This window comes from Microcaecilia unicolor, chromosome 6, assembly GCF_901765095.1.
Source record: "Microcaecilia unicolor chromosome 6, aMicUni1.1, whole genome shotgun sequence".
NCBI lineage: Eukaryota > Metazoa > Chordata > Amphibia > Gymnophiona > Siphonopidae > Microcaecilia > Microcaecilia unicolor.
The window spans coordinates 306,477,919-306,498,897 of record NC_044036.1 but is presented as its reverse complement, the minus strand read 5'-3'; the positions used below and the strand labels follow the sequence as shown (position 1 = coordinate 306,498,897).

General features: G+C 44.9%; 1 protein-coding gene across 1 annotated transcript in view; it reads left to right on the top strand.

Annotated features, from left to right (window-relative positions):
- The window catches only part of USP43 (ubiquitin specific peptidase 43), a 523,315-nt gene that overhangs the window by 279,947 nt on the left and 222,389 nt on the right, over positions 1 to 20,979 (top strand). Inside the window, exon 3 of the mRNA XM_030208099.1 lies at positions 11,519 to 11,619. Within this exon, the coding sequence (XP_030063959.1) occupies positions 11,519 to 11,619 (101 nt within the window). The remainder of the gene's footprint in view (positions 1 to 11,518; positions 11,620 to 20,979) is intronic.

The following is a 20,979-nucleotide window of genomic DNA, read 5'->3' as shown; positions in this document are numbered from 1 at the left end:
GATTATAGTTTTTGTTTCAGTAGGAACAGGCTTTCTCAGCTCTCAGTTGGGGGCTCCCCAGGGGCTCCTGAAAGGGATGAAACACATTTCCACAATTTAAAACAATTTGTGCAGATCTCCTGCCTGTCCCTAGAGATTGAAAACACAATATTGAAGCACCACCCAATATTGGTAGCAATGCAGTAGGAGGATTCCTTCTCAGTTTAGAGGAAACAGTGGTGCTCAGCAAGGATTTGGAGAATGAAAAGTAGAAAAAGACAGTTATTATTTTGCACCAAGATTCTTAATTGGAAAACTGTAATTAAGTAGAGCTCAACCATTAGACAGGGGCGTAGCCAGACAGCAGATTTTGGGTGGGCCTAGTCAAGAAGTGGGTGGGCACCAAGTGTTCTCCCCCCACCCCCCCCCCCCCCCCCCCCATGCAATGAGGCCAGTATCAGCAGCTTAGGAAGAGTAGACTGCTGAAGTGGAAAGCAGTGTTTTCAGCACCATCAGGGGGAGGTCTTCAGCTGGCGAAGCTTGGGATCCCCACTAGCTAGCACTAAATATGTGCTGCTGTTGGGTGGGCCTGAGCCCTAAGTGGAGCCCTGGCCCACCCAGGCCCACCTGTGGCTACACCACTGCAAGAGTATCAGGCTCAGTTTCCAGCTTTTATCCCATTTCCCCTTCCCCAAGGGTTTGACAGTGGAGGAGTGGCCTAATAGTTAGTGCAGCAGGCTTTGATCCAGGCACCCTGGGTTCAATGCCCACTACAGCTCCTTGTGACCTTGGGTAAGTCAATTAACTCTCCATTGCCCCAAGTACAAAAAAACATAGATTGTGAGCTCTCTAGGGACAGAGACAGTACCTGCATATAATGTGTACAGTACCCTGCTATAGAAATGATTAGTAGTAGCAGCTAACTAAACTCAACAATTTATTTATTTATTACATTTGTATCCCACATTTCCCCGCAAAGCAGTAGGCTCAATGTGGCTTACAGGTTCCGGAGAGGAGAGTACCAACTCCGGGAATATATACAGAGTGGAAAATAGAGTAACAGTAGGTGCAAGGAAGCTGATAAGGTTCCGGAAAAGAGAATACAACTCTGGGACGAATATATAGTAGCAGCATATAGAGAGAAGTAATCCCAATCATCCTACATCAATCCTATAAAACACATAATTGGACTTCATATTTTTATTGAATATAAACCTGTCCTGCCCTAGGCGACTGTCTCATCTTGTGTGCACTGGGTACGTTGGGACACAGGAAAAATCACTTCTTTCATTTCTTTTAGTTTGAAATCAGAACCTCTCTTTCTCTGAGGTCTCAGAAGAAACCCTAAACTTAAAAGGTTTGAATATTGAAAGATCAATTACCAGTATAAGAGGAGCTTTCAGAACTCTAGTGATTAGGGAAAGGGTGTAGGAAAATTTGGAAAACGTGTTATTTCTTGCCCCAATGGTCAACTGTGGTGTTAAGAGCATGGGAGCCTTCTATAGAAATGAGCTGCTCCATGCACGGTGAGGAAACCTTCTGGTTATTTGACATCATTGATACCTAAACGCCATTATCTCCACCAAATGAAAAATGATGAAAATATATCAAAGAGAGAGAAACGATCTGAACTTCCCCAGTGTGAAAGATAAGTGTTCTTTCAACTGTATGGTTGGCAATGTCCTGCAGGTTACGTTTATAAGATAAAGGATCCTGCAGATGTGCTTATACTAATAGCTATAGACTGTGTAGATTCACACAGAACTCAAGGCTAGTACACACGAGAGTGGTTTTTCACAATTGATCACTGATCATCACACCACATAAAGAAGGTTTTTTTGGGCCACTGATGAACAGAAAATAACATTGCATCCGTTTTAGCTCTAAAAGATACTTCAAAATCTAGGAGCTCTGTGAGGCCCTTTTTTCCTTCTTAGAAAAAAGAATTAATATTTAACAGTAGTAGACTTTGATATATTGTCGTCATTTTTCATTCGGTGGAGATAATGGCATTTAGGTATCAATAAATTGAGATAATATTTCCACATCCTAACACTGAATTTTTATTTGACATCATTCCCAGAATCGATTACTCCTACAATTTAAAGGGTGTATGCATGCATGAGGAGGGACCATTGTTCCTTATAGATTCAGACTCTGAAGAATCTTGGGGCAATAATGGCAGTTTGGCTCTTTGTTGGTGCTCATCTGCACAGCAAGAAGGGGGTGTAGAAGAACAGTCGCCCCCATATGTTGGTCTTCTAACAGTCATCCAAAAACCTCTGCTCTTAAAAATTCACATGCAGTGTCTGTGGTCTGTTCCCATACCTTTCTACTTCATCACACTCTCTGTAAGATGCATTCATTCACAGTGGTTCTCTGTCTGGGATTTTTGTAATGTAGGATTAAACGTTATGGTTCTTGTCTAAATACAGATATTGGTGATTTGGAGGAGAAGGGTGGTGTCTTATCTAGCTTTTCTCTTTCAGTTTTGGTGCTCTATGAGAGAAGAGGGGGAAAGGGGAAAAGTCACCATTTCTGTTGGGACAATAAACCCATCCATAATTTGGGTATATTGTGTCATGTTGGGTTATCTTAATCTCAGTCCAAGGTCAGATTAAATGAAATCCCCATAAACTGGGAGAAATCATCTGAAATTTTGTTAATATTCCCCTTGATTGGGAGAAGGGTAGCTGTGAAGTTCTAGTTTATGATTGCTGTCATGGGTCATGGTTTTGTTGCCAGTGTAGTGAAAAATGGCTTTTGTGATGTGGACACCTGTCAGTAACACAGGCTCAATTTGTTTCTTAGCCCCTCGCCACTCTCATTCAGAGATTTTCCACATCCACTTATATCTAAGCCGTTGATATTCTTCTGTACTTTGCTGATTCTACTACACAGAGTATCACACTACTCCAATCCTGTCCTTAATCCAAAGAAGATTGTCACTTGTTTAATCACCGGTCATCCGATTGGTCCCCTACGGATGTCCAGTTTCTAGGTACCACCATCACTCTGGTACAATCTTTCCGTTATCTAGGCGTGACCCTCGACTCCCAATTATAATTTATTCCACATATCTCTTCTCTACTCAAATCTGGCTTCTTTGTGTTGAGACAGTTGCCTACAGCACAGAAATATTTGTGTCATGATTCTTTTCATACCTTTGTTGTCTGTCTTTTAATTTGCAAACTTGATTACTGCAATATCATTTTTGCAGGTTTGTCTCAGATCACCTTCAGACCCTCCAGAATACAGCTATCCAGGGCTTTTTTGAGGGGGTACTCGGGGGTACTGAGTACCGGCACCTTTTCCATTGTCTGCTAAAATTGACCCATGGTCCCCAAGTTTTAATGCAAGAACTCAGGCTCTACACACCAATTCTACCTTGTCATAGATTCTGTGACTGGTTGCAGGGGGCCTGGCTATTGTGGGATGGGTCCCTCAGTGATCACCCCGCCCCTGAAGAATGGCCTGGCATTTGAGTACCGGCACATTTTTTGCTAGAAAAATGCACTGCAGCTATCTGTCTCATTTTTCATTCTATGAAATTCAATTCTGAGTCCCCTCTTCTCAAGAGCCATCACTGGCTACCTGTGTGTTACCAGATACGATATAAATTTCTTCTACTGACAGTTAAAGCTTTCCATCTGGGATCCCTATCTTCTTTATCCTCCTTAACAATACCTTACTCTCTTCAGCGGTAACTTCGTTCAATTAACGATTATCGATAGGTACTTCTTGGCACTGGTATAGCCACAAGGGGCCTTGGGGGTTGGGCCCCCAAAGTCTGCTGGTTTGGCTGGCAGAGGTCCCCAAGTTTTCCTGCTGTGATATTGCCCCCCCCCCCCCCCCCCCCCGTGCTGCCCTGCTTCCCTCTCCCTCAAACACATGCTTGGTTTTAATGAAATTGAGCATGTGCATGGGAGATGCATCCCCTGTGAAAAATTCCTGGGTACATTGCTGCTGTTATTTGAATATTTTTACTCTGTTGCCCATGTTCAACTTATTCTTGCTGTACACTGCCTTGGAGGATTTTTTTTTTAAGAGGCGGTAAATAAAGAACAGGTATGTGTCATGATAATCCATACATAGACATTTGAATGGTGCATTTCTGATTGATAATTAAAACTTTCCCCTCCCCTCTTTGAAGAAAATTTCAAAGAAAAATCAACCGTAGGTGTGTCTTTTCCATGGTTGATAGTGAAAACTAATATCTTTCCTTCCACATCTCCCTCATCTTCCACAACCCTCCCCCTACATTACAGTGTTCATTCTTGAAATAAATCTGCAACCCAATATTCCTTGTTTATTTTGTGATATAAGCAGTTGCCTAGGGTACCAAATATTGATGGTACCAAATACCTTGGTTAAACAGCCCAATTATGCTTGCTGTAGGGGGGGGGGTGGAGCCTCCCCTCTACACCTTCCTCTGGTCCTGTCTATGGGTGCCAGCATCATAAATCCAGCCATTAGAACACAGAGTAGAAATATTTACTGTGCTCAAGTTTCATGCCTGTGTTTGTTCTTTGGCAGCCTTTCTGTTGGAATTTCTCACCTTTTTTTGCCATGTATAAGTGTGTTTTCATTGCTCTTGGGCAGGTTCCTTTCCATTTATCTAAGTGCTAATTGCCTAGTAATTTGCTGCACACAGCTCCAAGGCCTCTCAGGGGTGGGGAGAGAGACAGAGAGTCGATCCACCCAGAACTCTATTAAAAACAAATATTGGAAGGTGGATTTTAAATGTTTTGCCATTTAAAATGGTATGTTAGCAGTTTTTCTTAATTGCATCTTCTCTGTTATTTGCTGTTGCTGTGGCCATTTCCTTCTGGGTGAGTTACTGGAAGTTGCTCTCCTCTCTCTGGCCTATGGAAAACGTCATCCCGGGAGTTGGCTGTATCCCACTGCTAGCTCCTTCCCTGGCACCACAGTCTCTTAGGTCACATTAGCAGAGAGCACCTGAATAACATGGGCAGTCATGACCTTCCCCTAGCCCTGCTGTTTTGTTTCCTGTCCTTCTCATCCACCTCAACAGGTGATGGATAGCTTCCAAAGTATAATTGATTAGCCACACAGTTTTTTAATGGTAAAACATTAGGCCGCAGCTTTATTGAAACATCAACGTGCATTTAAAACAAACTTAGTACCTGAGGCATCTGTTACTTTATTAACCCATGTAGGCCTGCCATGCGATCAAGCAAGGACACATGGAGGGTGGGGGGTGGTGCCCATCATGAAGCAAAGCGGCCCCCTGCCCCATACCTGCTCAAGCATGCTCAAGTCTAGGGGTACACCAGCCCTGCAAACAGGGCATTCCTCTTTCTGTCAACCTTAGGCTCTATTTCATCCATTTCCTTTCTAGCTTGGGTACCCCGCCACCAGCCCGGGGTAGTTCTGCGGACTTGCCCTGGGCTTTCCCATAATTAGCTGCTGGAAGAGGGGGCGCGCCTCATGGTTGCTTGCTGATATTGGTGACCGCTCTCTCCCAGTCGCCCCCTCGCTCCTGATGCACGATGATGACATTGTGATAACCCCCCCCCCCCCCCCCGCATCTTCCGCTACTCCTGGGAGCCATGAGAATCCCTAGAGGCAAGGCGAGGGGGCACGGCACCCTATTATCTCTGGCTGCCGTGCACACTCTGTGCTTCAGATGTGTATGTGTGTAGGGGGGAGGGGAGGTTCCCCCTTGGAGCGCCACTTTCCCTGCTGAAGGAGGGAAAATTGTAGTTTCTGGTGGTCCAACAAAGGAATAGCCATGTACATAAGCAGGTTTACATAAGTACATATAAGTACATAAGTAGTGCCATACTGGGAAAGACCAAAGGTCCATCTAGCCCAGCATCCTGTCACCGACAGTGGCCAATCCAGGTCAAGGGCACCTGGCACGCTCCCCAAACGTAAAAACATTCCAGACAAGTTATACCTAAAAATGCGGAATTTTTCCAAGTCCATTTAATAGCGGTCTATGGACTTGTCCTTTAGGAATCTATCTAACCCCTTTTTAAACTCCGTCAAGCTAACCGCCCGTACCACGTTCTCCGGCAACGAATTCCAGAGTCTAATTACACGTTGGGTGAAGAAAAATTTTCTCCGATTCGTTTTAAATTTACCACACTGTAGCTTCAACTCATGCCCTCTAGTCCTAGTATTTTTGGATAGCGTGAACAGTCGCTTCACATCCACCCGATCCATTCCACTCATTATTTTATACACTTCTATCATATCTCCCCTCAGCCGTCTCTTCTCCAAGCTAAAAAGCCCTAGCCTTCTCAGCCTCTCTTCATAGGAAAGTCGTCCCATCCCCACTATCATTTTCGTCGCCCTTCGCTGTACCTTTTCCAATTCTACTATATCTTTTTTGAGATACGGAGACCAGTACTGAACACAATACTCCAGGTGCGGTCGCACCATGGAGCGATACAACGGCATTATAACATCCGCACACCTGGACTCCATACCCTTCCTAATAACACCCAACATTCTATTCGCTTTCCTAGCCGCAGCAGCACACTGAGCAGAAGGTTTCAGCGTATCATCGACGACGACACCCAGATCCCTTTCTTGATCCGTAACTCCTAACGCGGAACCTTGCAAGACGTAGCTATAATTCGGGTTCCTCTTACCCACATGCATCACTTTGCACTTGTCAACATTGAACTTCATCTGCCACTTGCACGCCCATTCTCCCAGTCTCGCAAGGTCCTCCTGTAATCGTTCACATTCCTCCTGCGACTTGACGACCCTGAATAATTTTGTGTCATCGGCGAATTTAATTACCTCACTAGTTATTCCCATCTCTAGGTCATTTATAAATACATTAAAAAGCAACGGACCCAGCACAGACCCCTGCGGGACCCCACTAACTACCCTCCTCCACTGAGAATACTGGCCACGCAATCCTACTCTCTGCTTCCTATCTTTCAACCAGTTCTTAATCCATAATAATACCCTACCTCCGATTCCATGACTCTGCAATTTCTTCAGGAGTCTTTTGTGCGGCACTTTGTCAAACGCCTTCTGAAAATCCAGATATACAATATCAACCGGCTCCCCATTGTCCACATGTTTGCTTACCCCCTCAAAAAAATGCATTAGATTGGTGAGGCAAGACTTCCCTTCACTAAATCCGTGCTGACTTTGTCTCATCAGTCCATGTTTTTGTATATGCTCTGCAATTTTATTCTTAATAATAGCCTCCACCATCTTGCCCGGCACCGACGTCAGACTCACCGGTCTATAATTTCCCGGATCTCCTCTGGAACCCTTCTTAAAAATCGGAGTAACATTGGCTACCCTCCAGTCTTCCGGTACTACACTCGATTTTAGGGACAGATTGCATATTTCTAACAGTAGCTCCGCAAGTTCATTTTTTAGTTCTTTCATAGACAGACCCCAGACAGATGTTTTGCAATACTTGTGGCAAATAATGATAGAAGGAAAAGGAGAAATATGGGTTTATTATGGGTTTATTATCATTTTGTTGTTGTTGAATGGGTTTATTTTTATTTGTTTAGCATTGGAAAGTCTCAATTGTAAATTGGGACATTAGTGTAAATCATCCCTTTGTCCTCCTTAGCAGTCCTTCTTACTCTGTCTTTCCAAACCTCCTGCTTCCCTAACAATTACCCTCTCTTTGAATCCTTCATCCTCTGTAGTCACTTTCTTTTAAACCCAGCTGTCATCCTTAGCAGTCACTCTCTTATGCTTCCCTTATCCCTAACAATCACTTGCTCTTTCCCTTCCAATCCCATCAGTTGCACTCTCTGTCTGCCCTCTCCCTGTAACTTGCTCACCCTTGCTCTAGGCTTTAAAGGAGGAACCTGTGTGGTCTTGAACATGCAGGTGATTGGGAAGGTCTCAGCTGACGCTTTAGCTTGTTGAGGCCCTGAAGTAAAGGCAGCAACACCTGTACTCCTAGTGGCTTAATTCAAATTAGATTTGTTAACACAGTCTTCACTAACTGCGTATGAGCAGCTTATCATGAATTTTGGAAGGTATGGAGCTCATTTAAATATTCTTTATTATGCCAGGAAATTTTGCATTAATGTTGATGGAAGGATGTTTACTAACACAAACATGTTGATTAACACAGCTGTCTAGCATACACTAATTCACTTAATAAATATGTCCTGAAGTCTGTTTCTTTTTCTTTTAACTCCCTATCTGCATATAAAAAATCCATATTAAATAACAGTGTTTCCCTATGAAAACTGTATGGGCAAGAAAATAAATAATGATGTTATCAGCTGGGCAATTCTTATTCCATTGGAAGATGTTCCACAGTCTGAGCCATGTTATCTATACCATTCCAAATTTATCTGTTTAAAGTTATGTTTGCTTTTATTGATTACGAATCTATCCTTGTAATCTACCTAGGAATGTAGGTGGAGCCACTATAGGACACCTGGAGGGGCATTTTTGAACGGGGACGCCCATCTCTGAGGACGTCCCCGCGAAGGGGCGGAGCATCCCGTATTATCGAAACAAGATGGGCGTCCATCTTTCGTTTCGATAATACAGTCGGGGACGCCCAAATCTCAGCATTTAGGTCGACCTTAGAGATAGACGACCTCGGTTTTCGCCGATAATGGAAACCGAGGATGCCCATCTCAAAAACAACCAAATGCAAGCCCTTTGGTCATGGGAGGAGCCAGCATTCGTAGTGCACTGGTCCCCCTCACATGCCAGGACACCAACCGGGCACCCTAGGGGGCACTGCAGTGGACATCACAAATTGCTCCCAGGTGCATAGCTCCCTTACTTTGTGTGCTGAGCCCCCCAAACCCCCTGAAAACCCACTCCCCACAGCTGTACACCACTACCATAGCCCTAAGGGGTGAAGGGGGGCACCTACATGTGGGTACAGTGGGTTTTGGAATGCTCACATTTACCACCACAAGTGTAACAGGTAGGGGGGGATGGGCCTGGGTCCGCCTGCCTGAAGTGCACTGCACCCACTAAAAACTGCTCCAGGGACCTGCATACTGCTGTGATGGAGCTGGATATGACATTTGAGGCTGGCATAGAGGCTGGAAAAAAATGTTTTTAAAATTTCTTTTGGGTGGGAGGGGGTTGATGACCATGGGGGAGTAAGGGAGGTCATCCCCAATTCTTTCCAGTGGTCATCTGGTCAGTTCAGGCACCTTTTCAAGGCTTGGTCGTGAAAAAAATTGGACCAAGTAAAGTTGGCGAAATGCTCGTCAGGAATGCCCTTCTTTTTTCCATTATCGGCCGAGGATGCCCATCTCTTAACCGCGCCCCCATCCCGCCTTCGGTACACTGCCAACATGCCATCGTGAACTTTGGTCGTCCCCATGACGGAAAGCAGTTGAGGACGCCCAAAATCGGCTTTTGATTATGCTGATTTGGGCGACCCTGAGAGAATGCAATGGCCAAGGACTGGGAGTCAAAGGCAAGGTCCATGAACTAGAATTTGATAAGTTTCTCAGTGTGGAAAACCCATGCACTGACCACAATGCAGACAACCTTTTAGCACGGCTTGGTAAAAGAGACCCTTGTCCGGAGCTAACCGTGAGTATTCAGTGCCACTTAACCAGATTGTGCCACTGAATACGCACAGTTAGCGCCTAAGATAAAAACAGGTTAATATGTGGGCAGTCCAGGGGCAGAGTCAGCGCTTATACAGTTAAGTAGCGCTATGTAGCACTTAACCACATAAAATGAACCACATAAAAAGCTGCCCTATGTTTATGCAGTCCAACTTTTGCAGTTAAGTGCTGAATATTGCATTTAACCACATAAGTATTATCCTGGCGCGTATGGCTGGACATTCAGTGCCAGTGCCGAGAAATAGTCAAACAGTGAATATCCAGGAAGAAAATCTGCCCGCAGCCAAAAATTTGCTGACCGCCACAGCTGAATATCGGCCAGGCATTGTCTAATAAAAAACATCACCTTATATTCTGGGTTTTGTGTTGTTTTTATTTAATAATCTTACCAAGATAGACGTAGCTAGCTGAGGCTGAGCTCAGAGCAAGATCTAGAATAGTTTGACTTTTGACCGTAGAAACTGTACAGTTCTTCCTGTCTTCAACGTGCCTATAAAACTAGCAAAGCTCATGGCTGGGTCATCACTTTTTATAAAGAGTGATGTAAATATTTTCAAAGCATATGCAAGCCAGCAATCTTTTCATGGTGTTATTAGGAAGGGTATGGAGTCCAGGTGTGCGGATGTTATAATGCCGTTGTATCGCTCCATGGTGCGACCGCACCTGGAGTATTGTGTTCAGTACTGGTCTCCGTATCTCAAAAAAGATATAGTAGAATTGGAAAAGGTACAGCGAAGGGCGACGAAAATGATAGTGGGGATGGGACGACTTTCCTATGAAGAGAGGCTGAGAAGGCTAGGGCTTTTCAGCTTGGAGAAGAGACGGCTGAGGGGAGATATGATAGAAGTGTATAAAATAATGAGTGGAATGGATCGGGTGGATGTGAAGCGACTGTTCACGCTATCCAAAAATACTAGGACTAGAGGGCATGAGTTGAAGCTACAGTGTGGTAAATTTAAAACGAATCGGAGAAAATTTTTCTTCACCCAACGTGTAATTAGACTCTGGAATTCGTTGCCGGAGAACGTGGTACGGGCGGTTAGCTTGACGGAGTTTAAAAAGGGGTTAGATAGATTCCTAAAGGACAAGTCCATAGACCGCTATTAAATGGACTTGGAAAAATTCCGCATTTTTAGGTATAACTTGTCTGGAATGTTTTTACGTTTGGGGAGCGTGCCAGGTGCCCTTGACCTGGATTGGCCACTGTCGGTGACAGGATGCTGGGCTAGATGGACCTTTGGTCTTTCCCAGTATGGCACTACTTATGTACTTAGGATACCTATCTCATATGCACAGCAGAGCCCTGTCTCCCCAAGGCAGGTACCTGAGCCAGTGAACATGACATCAGTGTGGCATAGCTTGCCTCTACCTGCCTGGTGAGCCCTCGTGCACCTCCAGCTTGAGGATGGTATCACTGGACAGCTCGTGCATTCTCAGACGGTTTTCCCTTGAGTCAGCTGTCCCATGCCCAGTGCACTGCCTCTTAATTTCAGCTATGTAATGCAGACATTGTATGAATCATGTTTTATGATACACAGGTTATTTTCTAGCCTTCTGAAATGCATCCTACACTCAAAATTGATTCCCAGCCTCTCCCAACACTCCTTTCGCTTGATGAATAGATGTTTCATAGAGTCTGACTGTGCTTCTGCCATGCTATAGATAACATACCTCTTCTTTTGAGATGGAATGTGTGATTTTGATTGTTTGTTTCGGGGGGGGGGGGGGGGGGGGGTTGCTATAATAGCATGGTTCTTTCCCAGCTTCAGTGCTCTGTTCCCGAAAACCATGGGCATATGCAGTTGTGTGACTTGTATTTATGGCTTGATAGTCTCAGAGAACAATGATTTTCACCTTGATAACAAGTTGCTCTTGAATATGTTCAAAATTGGCATGAATTGTGAGATGTACTGTCCAATGGCAGATGTTGATTTTTCAGTAGGTAACATTCCATTTTCTTTGACTTTCAGCCTCTTCCTGGCCCCGAGGAGACTTCTGGAAACACACAATTAACCCCTCAGCCAATGGGGGGTCACAGCTTTGTGCAGGAACACTTCCAGGCCCAGTACAGGTAGGACTCAGAGCTTTCTTATAGTTACAGTCAAAGATACGGAGAAACATTGGCCACTCACCAGTAGAAATCTGTATACACAGGGGTGCAATTCCTTATCAGAAACCTCTATGAGGTGCCGTGATTCTCAAAAAACAGAAACTATTATGGAGCAGTGACAACTCAAGGGAGAAGGGTTTTTGTTGTTTTTAAGAAAAAAAGGTGTGCAACCTGAATAAACACAGATAAATAAAGATTCCACAAAAAGAAATCCTGGAGATAAAATTAGGGAAATTAAAAAAAAAAAAAAGAAATCAAAAAAGCACCGTAAGTCATAGCATGGAACAGAGATGCTTTTGGGTTTTTGCTGAAAAGAAACACTGCACACCTGTTAGTGGAAAACACCGTATGTAGATTAATTTGTTCTGTATTTCCTTACCACAGCTCCTCCCCTCCCCCCCCCCCCCCCCCCCGCCTTCCCCTTTCATTCTGAGGTGCTCACCCCTCTTTTCATTCCTCTGGATTAATTCAGAAGTCAGGAAATGAGAATGGTGAAGAAGACCAGCACTGGTGAATGGGAGCTGTCAGGGGAGGCAGGCTGGGATTGGGAAATAATTGGATTCTGTTTTAACACCTGCACGCAGTGTTGACATCCTGAGCCCGTCCCTTAATGATAGTCACTTTCACCAATTTATGCCAGATTCAGTACAGACAGAAAAATGTGCAGGGGCAGATGGCAGGATTTTGTTCTTTTCATTTTTAAATACATGTGTAGACCCGTTTCAACCAGCGATTTATTAAATAACATCGCTGAACTGCAGTTACTTGCCTCAGTAGCTAAAATCTGTCAAGTTCTAGCTTATGGCTTGTTGGGCTCTGCTGCATAGAACAGGTACCACTAAAGCTAGTTAAAAACAGAGACAAATGGGGGTAATATGAAAATTTATAAGAGCCAATCCCTGAGGCTCAATGGCTGTGCTGCGTTTTGCAGTGCCTTGCAGTGATGCATGTGGGAAAGAGGAACCCGAATTATAGCTATGTCATGCAAGGTTCCACGTTAGGAGTCACGGACCAAGAAAGGGATCTAGGTGTCGTCATTGATGGTACGTTGAAACCTTCTGCTCAGTGTGCTGCTGCGGCTAAGAAAGCAAATAGAATGTTAGGTATTATTAGGAAAGGAATGGAAAACAAAAATGAGGATGTTATAATGCCTTTGTATCGCTCCATGGTGCGACTGCACCTTGAATATTGTGTTCAATTCTGCTCGCCGCATCTCAAAAAAGACATATTGGAATTAGAAAAGGTGCAGAGAAGTGCGGCGAAAATGATAAAGGGGATGGAACGACTTCCCTATGAGGAAAGGCTAAAGCTGCTAGGACTCTTCAGCTTGGAGAAAAGGCGGCTGAGGGGAGATATGATAGAGGTCTATAAAATAATGAGTGGAGTTGAACAGGTAGATGTGAAGCGTCTGTTCACGCTTTCCAAAAATACTAGGACTAGGGGGCATGCGATGAAGCTACAATGTAGTAAATTTAAAATGAATAGGAGAAAATTTTTCTTCACTCAACGTGTAATTAAACTCTGGAATTCATTGCCAGAGAATGTGGTAAAGACGGTTAGCTTAGCGGAGTTTTAAAAAGGTTTTGACGGCTTACTAAAGGAAAAGTCCCTAGACTGTTATTAAATGGACTTAGGGAAAATCCACTATTTCTGGGATAAGCAGTATAAAATGTTTTGTACATTTTGGGGATTTTGCCAGTTATTTGTGACCTGGATTGGCCACTGTTGGAAACAGGATGCTGGGCTCGATGGACCTTTGGTCTTTTCCAGTATGGCAATACTTATGTACTGATGAACCTGGGATCAAATGCCAGGTCAAGTCATCTGCTTCCAGGGTCAGCCAGGACTGGGGCTGCTGTGGAGGCAGTGTTCACATCTACCCAGGAGGTGGGTGGAAGAGATGGGGAATACCTCCTGACTGAATTTGACTCATGAATCGTGATTACAGGGATTTGCAAAGAGCCCTTGTACATGCCTTTCCTCCTTTTGGGGAATGGTCATTTCAAGCACTGAGCTAAGCGAGGATTCCTATTTAGCAAGAAGATTGGAGCAAAGGAAAACAAATGACACAGAATGGTGTAACCTGGACAGAGCAGCAGATACGATCCTAAATAAAGGCGGAGAGGAGGTAACCAGTATGTTCAGCACAGAGTGGCAGGTACAACTATAGCCCCCTTCTGGACAGACTAGATGGACCAAGCTGGTCTTTATCTGCTGCCTGTTAATATGTTAAGAATGAGCATAGAATAGGAGAAAAAAACAAATCTCCAGATAACTGCAAACGAAGGCTCATGGTACCAGGATGATCCAGTTCCACTTGAGTGGAAAACCCAAAGGGTCAAGAGGAAGCCACCTGGCCTCTTCTTCACCTTATTCCCCAAGCCCCCACCTCACTGGCTGAAAAAGAGGAACTGGATTAAAATATATTTCTGTATTATGACAGATTGGAAAGCTTATAATGTGTTTCTTGTCTTCTTGACCTGATTTCTTGATGTTCCCAAAGTGTGAAGCCCCTGAACTCAGGCTAAATCTGACCTTTAACTCTGCTCTGCTGAAAGCACATTACCGTCCCTCTGAGTTAACCTATGTCGGAGCTAAATACGTCTTCAGTGATGGTACCAGTCCTCCTTAACATGATTCTCTCCTACTTTGAGACAGTCTCTCTGACTCATTAATCTAATGACAATGAAATAAATTAGTTTCATTCTGTCTGGAAGCCTTTTCTATACTTCACAGCTGTCCAGGGGCCTGAGAGGACTTGAAAGCTCATGTACTACAATATTGTTTGCTGCCGGGTCAATTTAAAGTATCACGTTCTTCAGAGAACCCACATTATTTTCAGCTCACACCTTTTCAGTGGTAGCTCAAGGCAGGTTAATTTTGATTCAGTTACAGGAGATATTTCCCTCTTCCTGGGGATCTAATTCCAGTCTGCCTGAGGCAGCGCAGGGGTAAGTGACTTGCTGAAGGCCACAAGGAGCATCAGTGGAATTTGAACCCTGACTTCCCTGGGCCTCGATGCTCAGAAGCAAACATGGGCGCTAGAGGCCATTAGCACCATACCAGCGCCCGAATTAACTAGCGCAGATTACTCAGAGGGCTTTAGCGCGGGAAACAATGAATGCGCCAAAGATCAGCGCAAATATCATGCCAATGTAGTTAATCGCATGTAAATATGGCCATTTTGATTTTAAACCTGCTGCTCTACTAGGCTACTCATGCACACTGGGGTGGATATGGCTACTTGACGTCTCGCACAGGATCCCCATCTTGAAAAGGATGAGGTGAAAGGAAAACAAATGGCACAGATGGTTGCAATCTGTACAGAGCAGCAGGTACAATCCTAAAAAAAGGCATTGAGGATGTAACCTGTATGTTCTACAGAGAGTGGCAGATACAATACTAAACAAAGGCACAGAGAAGATACAAGACCTAAGTAACAGCAACAAACCACAAGCACCCTGACCCCGATGATCAGAAGCAAACGCGAGTGCTAGAGGCCAGACTAGCGCCCACGTTTCCCTGCACCCCTGGATCAGAGCCAGTGAGGCCGTGAAACAACACGCTTCCATGCTGTGACCACTAATTGCATGTAAATGAGGGTCTCCCGCATTCCTCCCTTTCGATCAGCGGGCAGCGCGCCAAACTAGGGCGTTGCTCCCGCTGCAAAACCTATGCCAGCTCAGAGCTGGTGTTAAGGTTTGGAGAAATGGGGTAGACCGACAGAAGAGGTTTCACAGGTCCAGGATTTTCTCCCAGATCTGTCAAACCTAAGCCCGGCGACCCACCTCCAAATACTAAAAAGACCTGGTGGTCCAGTGGGGACTGCTAGCCCCCACCCCCAACACTCAAGACCCTGGTGGTCCAGTGGGACCGGCAGCCCTCTGCACTCATACCCCCCCTCCCATGGCCTACCTCGAAGTTGGAGGAGGGAGGGACTAGCACTCCCTCCCTCCTCTGCGGGCACCTCCTCAAAATGGTGGCACCCTGCCTTGGACGGGGCTTAACTTTCTTATAAGGGTTAAGCCCTGCCCAGTGCAACTGGACAGGGAAGGGTACCACCATTTTGAGGAGACACCCACAGAGGACGGATGGAGTTCTATTCCCTCCTTCCTCCAACTTCGAGGTAGACTGTGGAGGGGTGTGTGCAGGTGCAGAGGACTAGTGGTCTCACTGGACTACCAGGTCTTTTTAATGTTTGGGGGGGGGGGCTTATGCTTGACTGGTCTGGAAGAAAATCCTTGACCTGTCAAACCTCTTCTGCTGTTTGACAGGTCTGTTTGTTTGCTTGTTTGTTTTTACATACCGGACCCGTCAAACCACTTCTGTGGGAGGATTGTACCTTGGACACATGACCAGGCACAATCCTCCCATGCTGTTTTTTGCATGCTATTTGCTCTGATCGTAGGGGCATTAATGCCCCATGCTGTTCTGGCGCTAATTTTAGAGCACTGTTTGGAACAGTGTGGGCTTCTGATCATCTGCTCCTCACCTGTCTGTTTAGTTTCAACATCCAGATCACTCTAGGCACATCTGAATGAGCGGTTTCCTTCCTTTTAGGGGCTCCTGCCCACTTTGCTACATTGCACATTAACCTGCCAGCCACCTTCCAAAGCTAATAAAATGGACTAGATAATACATAGACAGGACAGAAAATACTCCATGATCACTGGCTGAAAAAATACAAATATAGTGAAGGTTTAATCTTCCCTTCCAAACAAGTTTACTTTTAGGTTAGGTAATTAGGGGGTGATTCTCTAAGGTGCTACATTAGATTTAGAGGTAAGTGTGCATGTAAATGCTGTTACTCTACCCCCCCCCCCCCCTCCCCACAATATTCAAAAGCATTTAACAGGCTGAATGCCACATAACCTCCTATCTGCAAATTTTTAGAGGGACATGGCCAACCATGACCCGCTGAAAATTTGTGGTTAGCGGCTAGCTGGTTATATTGTGCGATATAACTTGCTATCCACTGATTTTCAGTGTGAGTTTGGTGGCCATATTTGGCCACATGAATACCAGGCCTGTCTATGGCCGGTTCAAACTTAAGCAGCCAGCACAGAATATCGGCTTGGCCGGTTAATTTTGAATCAGCCAAATGCTGGTCACTGGAAACGGCCTGGGATTGAATATCTGGGCTCAGCACTGACCGCGGGAGTTAGCCAGGCTAGCTCCTGCAGTCTGAACATCAGATGCCTAGTCTTTTAAATGCATTGCTGAACGCACATGTATACATGATGATAATCTGGCTACACGCTATTCTGTAATTATATGCATACCTTTGATGGTGCATACTTTTGCTGCTGGGCATTCACATGGGCGGGTCACACTCTTACATGTGTAAGTTACAGAATATTACAGTACATATATTTCTCCAATCTCAGGGGCCGTTTTACAAAGGCGCACTGAAAAATGGCCTGCGGTAGTGTAGACGCATATTTTGGGCACGTGCAGAATCATTTTTCAGCACACCTGTAAAAAATGCCTTTTTAAAAATTTTTTGCCGAAAATGGACGTGCGGCAAAATGAGAATTGCCGCACGTCCATTTTGGATCTCAGATCTTACCGCCAGCCATTCACCTAGCGGTAAAATCTGATGCGGTAACTGGGCGGTAATGACCTATGCACATCAAGTGCTACTTGGCATGCTTCATATATGCGCATCCGAAAATAAAAATTATTTTTCGGACGCATGCCAAATTACAGTAAGAGCCATGGCGGTAACTCAATTTTGGCGCGCGTTGGGCACACGTAGACATTTGCGCGGCATAGTAAAAGGGCCCCTAAGTGTGTACATTTACACCAGCTCTATGTGGTTGTGTATAAAAACATAGGTGTATATTTACCCAGTTATGCTAGTATTCTGCGTAGAATAGGTGTTAAATAATTGCATTAATGGCACCAAAATATAGTGCCCTCTCACAGCAGGGCCGCCGAGGAGGGGGGCAGGGGGGACAAAATTCTCCGGGCCTCCAAGGGGGACCTGGCGCCACAGTTCCTGGTCTCACCCGTTTGCCCTCGGCTCCGTCGACAGCCCCCCTTTGTCCGCCACTGGGCCGGGCCACCTGCATTCAAATCACAGCACCTCACCTCTGTGTGAAAGCGCAGCGGCAGATCGCCTCCCTTCGGGGCTTCCCTCCGTGTCCTGTCCTTGTCTGATGTAACTTCTGTTTCCTCGAGGGTGGGACACAGGGAGGGAAGGCCCGAAGGGAGGCAATCTGCTGCTGTTGCGCTTTCACACGGAGGTGCGCTATATAGAATCCGGGGGGGTGGGGGGGTGGGAATCTGGGCTTAGCATGCAGGAAGATTCCATGTTAGGATATGCTAAGCCCAGATTTTATCAGATTTTAGTAAAAAGGCCCTTTAGTTCTATATAAACTCAAGGGGACTGGAGCCCTTTTTAGTGAGACCCTCACATTTGTATAGGTCCCAGATAGTAGAAACAATTTTCCTTTGATATCTGAGGTATATCTCAGCTGCAGGCTTCCAGGAAACAGTTCAGGAACTGGTTTTTCCAGTGTGTTTCTGTGTAACTAGGTCCCCTGGCAACTGATGGATGTTAAGAAGAGAGGGAGTTAGAATGGGGCCTTATCCTCCTGCTTTGTAGTATTTCTGTTACTCTGTATTGTGGTAGTTTTGTTATTCTTGTGTTTCTATGCTCATTATTGTCCTTTGTGTTGTATTTGAATATTGTTTTTACTTAGTGCAGTGGGTTGAGAACCTGGGGAACTGGGTTCAGTTTTCACTGCAGCTCCTTGTGACCCTGAGCAAGTCACTTTACCCTCCATTGCCCCAGGTACAAATAAAGTTAGGAGCTCTTTTACAAAGGCACGCCAAAAATTGGCCTGCAGTAGTGTGGGTGCGTGTATTCAATGTGCGCTGGACCATTTCTCCACCGCGTCTGGAAAAAAATGGTTTTTGGGGGGAGGGGGAAATGGAAGTGCGGGGTTTTGGCGTGCGCCAAACTCAGAATTACTGCCAGGCGCGCGTGCTAGCTGGGCAGTAATGCCGATTTGATACGTGCTGCACATGCGTAGACCTTTACACGTCTTTGTAAAAGACCTGAACACGTATACCCTGGAATATTTGGAATGCCCTCCCGCGGGAGGTGGTGATGAAAACGGTAACGGAATTCAAAAATGCGTGGGATAAACATAAAGGAATCCTGTTCAGAAGGAATGGATCCTCAGAAGCTTAGCAGAGATTGGGTGGCAGCACCAGTGGTTGGGAGGTGGGGCTAGTGGTTCGGAGGTGGGGCTAGTGCTGGGCAGACATCTACGGTCTGTGCCCTAAAATGGTAGATACAATCAAGGTCAGGTATACATATAAAGTAGCACATATGAGTTTATCTTGTTGGGCAGACTGGAAGGACCATACAGGTCTTTTTCTGCTGTCATCTACTATGTTATTATGCCCCTTAGATTGTGAGCCCTCTAGGGACAGAGCAAGTAACTGCAAAAATAGTATATGTAAACCGCTTTGACTGTATTTACAGAAAGGTGGTATATCAAGTGTGAAATAAATATAAACACTAACACGTACCTCCCACACACCAAAATGTACTACTGTGGGGCACGCTAAGGTGCCCAGTGGTAGTACAGGCATCTGCACTTACTTCCCTGGCGCTAAAAAATAGTTTGTATCTTTTAGTGCTGGGGGGCTGTTTGTGGGGGTGGAGGTGAAGAGCAGGTGTGCCCAGCACTAATTGGTTAATGCAGCTACATTGCTGCACACCAACCAATTAGCGCATAATTGGCACATGAGCCCTTTGCTCCTACTAAACCAGGTGTCAGTTAGGACTGACACGCTAATGGTCATGCGCTAATTGGGGAATTAGCTCCTGGCCATTTTACTGCTGCGCTAAAAGTGGCCTCAGCACACGGGGAGACCCATGCGCTAATCATAGCACATGGCCCCTTTTAATACAGTGTAGTAAAAGGACCCTTTATTGCTTATTGTTTTATTCTGTTTTTCATTTTCGTATTTTAGTTTTTCCTGAGTATTTCAGTTTTGGATCAGCCAGAAATTTAACTTAATCAATTGCACTGTAGCTGCTCTTTGTGCAGTAGCTGTTACCTGTCATAGCTTGTACGCCAGCCCGGTCTTTTCCTCTGCTCCCAATTAAATTTCTACACAGTGTAAAAAAGCCACTTTAGTTTTCAGTACATTATCGACACAGTTCTGCATGCTACTGCTGCGGTCTGTATTCAGAGGTCTCCAAATTTCCAACTCCATTTTACTCCGAAATCACTTTAGCATGAAGATTAAAAACAAAAACTGTAGCTTGAGGCTCAGGGCATTTTGATAGATTTTAATTAGATTTAAAAAGTGAAAGACAACAAAAGAAAAAGAGCTGATACAAGGTTTCAGGATGCTGGTGATCCCCATTAAATACTCTCTCTAGTTGGTTATACATGGGTGATCTGCTCCATATATTTACTACATATCTGTATCTTTTCCTTCTCTTGCTTAGTTTGAAAAGCTCTGAAAATCCTGGTTTGTTTGTGTCTGTTCCTGAAACAAAAGCAGTGTGTCTCTACAGGGTAGTCATACTGGGAGAGGAAAGAAAGGGGAAATAATGACTCTGCCCAGCTATTCAAACTGCAGTGCCTCCATCTAAAGTGTAGTCCTTGCATAAATACTGCAGATTATTATAGTAATTTCTGATGCCTAGCTCAACAACTCTTAGATATTGAAAGAGCAGTGAGAAAGCGTTAAGAGGGCCGGCCATCTCAGTTTTCCAGAACCTTGAATTCCCATAGTGCATTGCAGGGAGATGATATCGCAGTGTAGAGAAACATGATGGCAGATAAAGGCCATATGGCCCATCCTCTGTAACCCCTAACTCTTCCTAAGCGATCCCACATGTTTATCCCATGCCTTTTTAAATTCTGACACAGCCCTCGACTCTACAGCCTCCATCGGGAGGCCATCCCATGCCTCCACCAACCTTTCCATGAAATAATACTTTCTTAGATTACTCCTAAGTCTATTCCCTCTTAACTTCATCATATGCCCCCTTGTTCCAGAGCTCTCCTTCAGTTGACAAAGGCTCACTTCCTGTACATAAATGCCCTTGAGATATTTAAATGTCTCATGTCTCCTCTCTCCCTCCTCTCTTCCAGTGTATGCATGTTGAGGTTCATAAGCCTGTCCCTATATTTTATGTGTGCAAGACCACTTACTAATTTTGTAGCAGTCCTCTAGACCGACTCCATCCTGTTTATATCTTTTCGTAGGTGCGGTCTCCAGAACTGCACACAGTACTCTAAATGGGGCCTCACCAGAGACCTATACAATAGCACTATCACCTCCTTT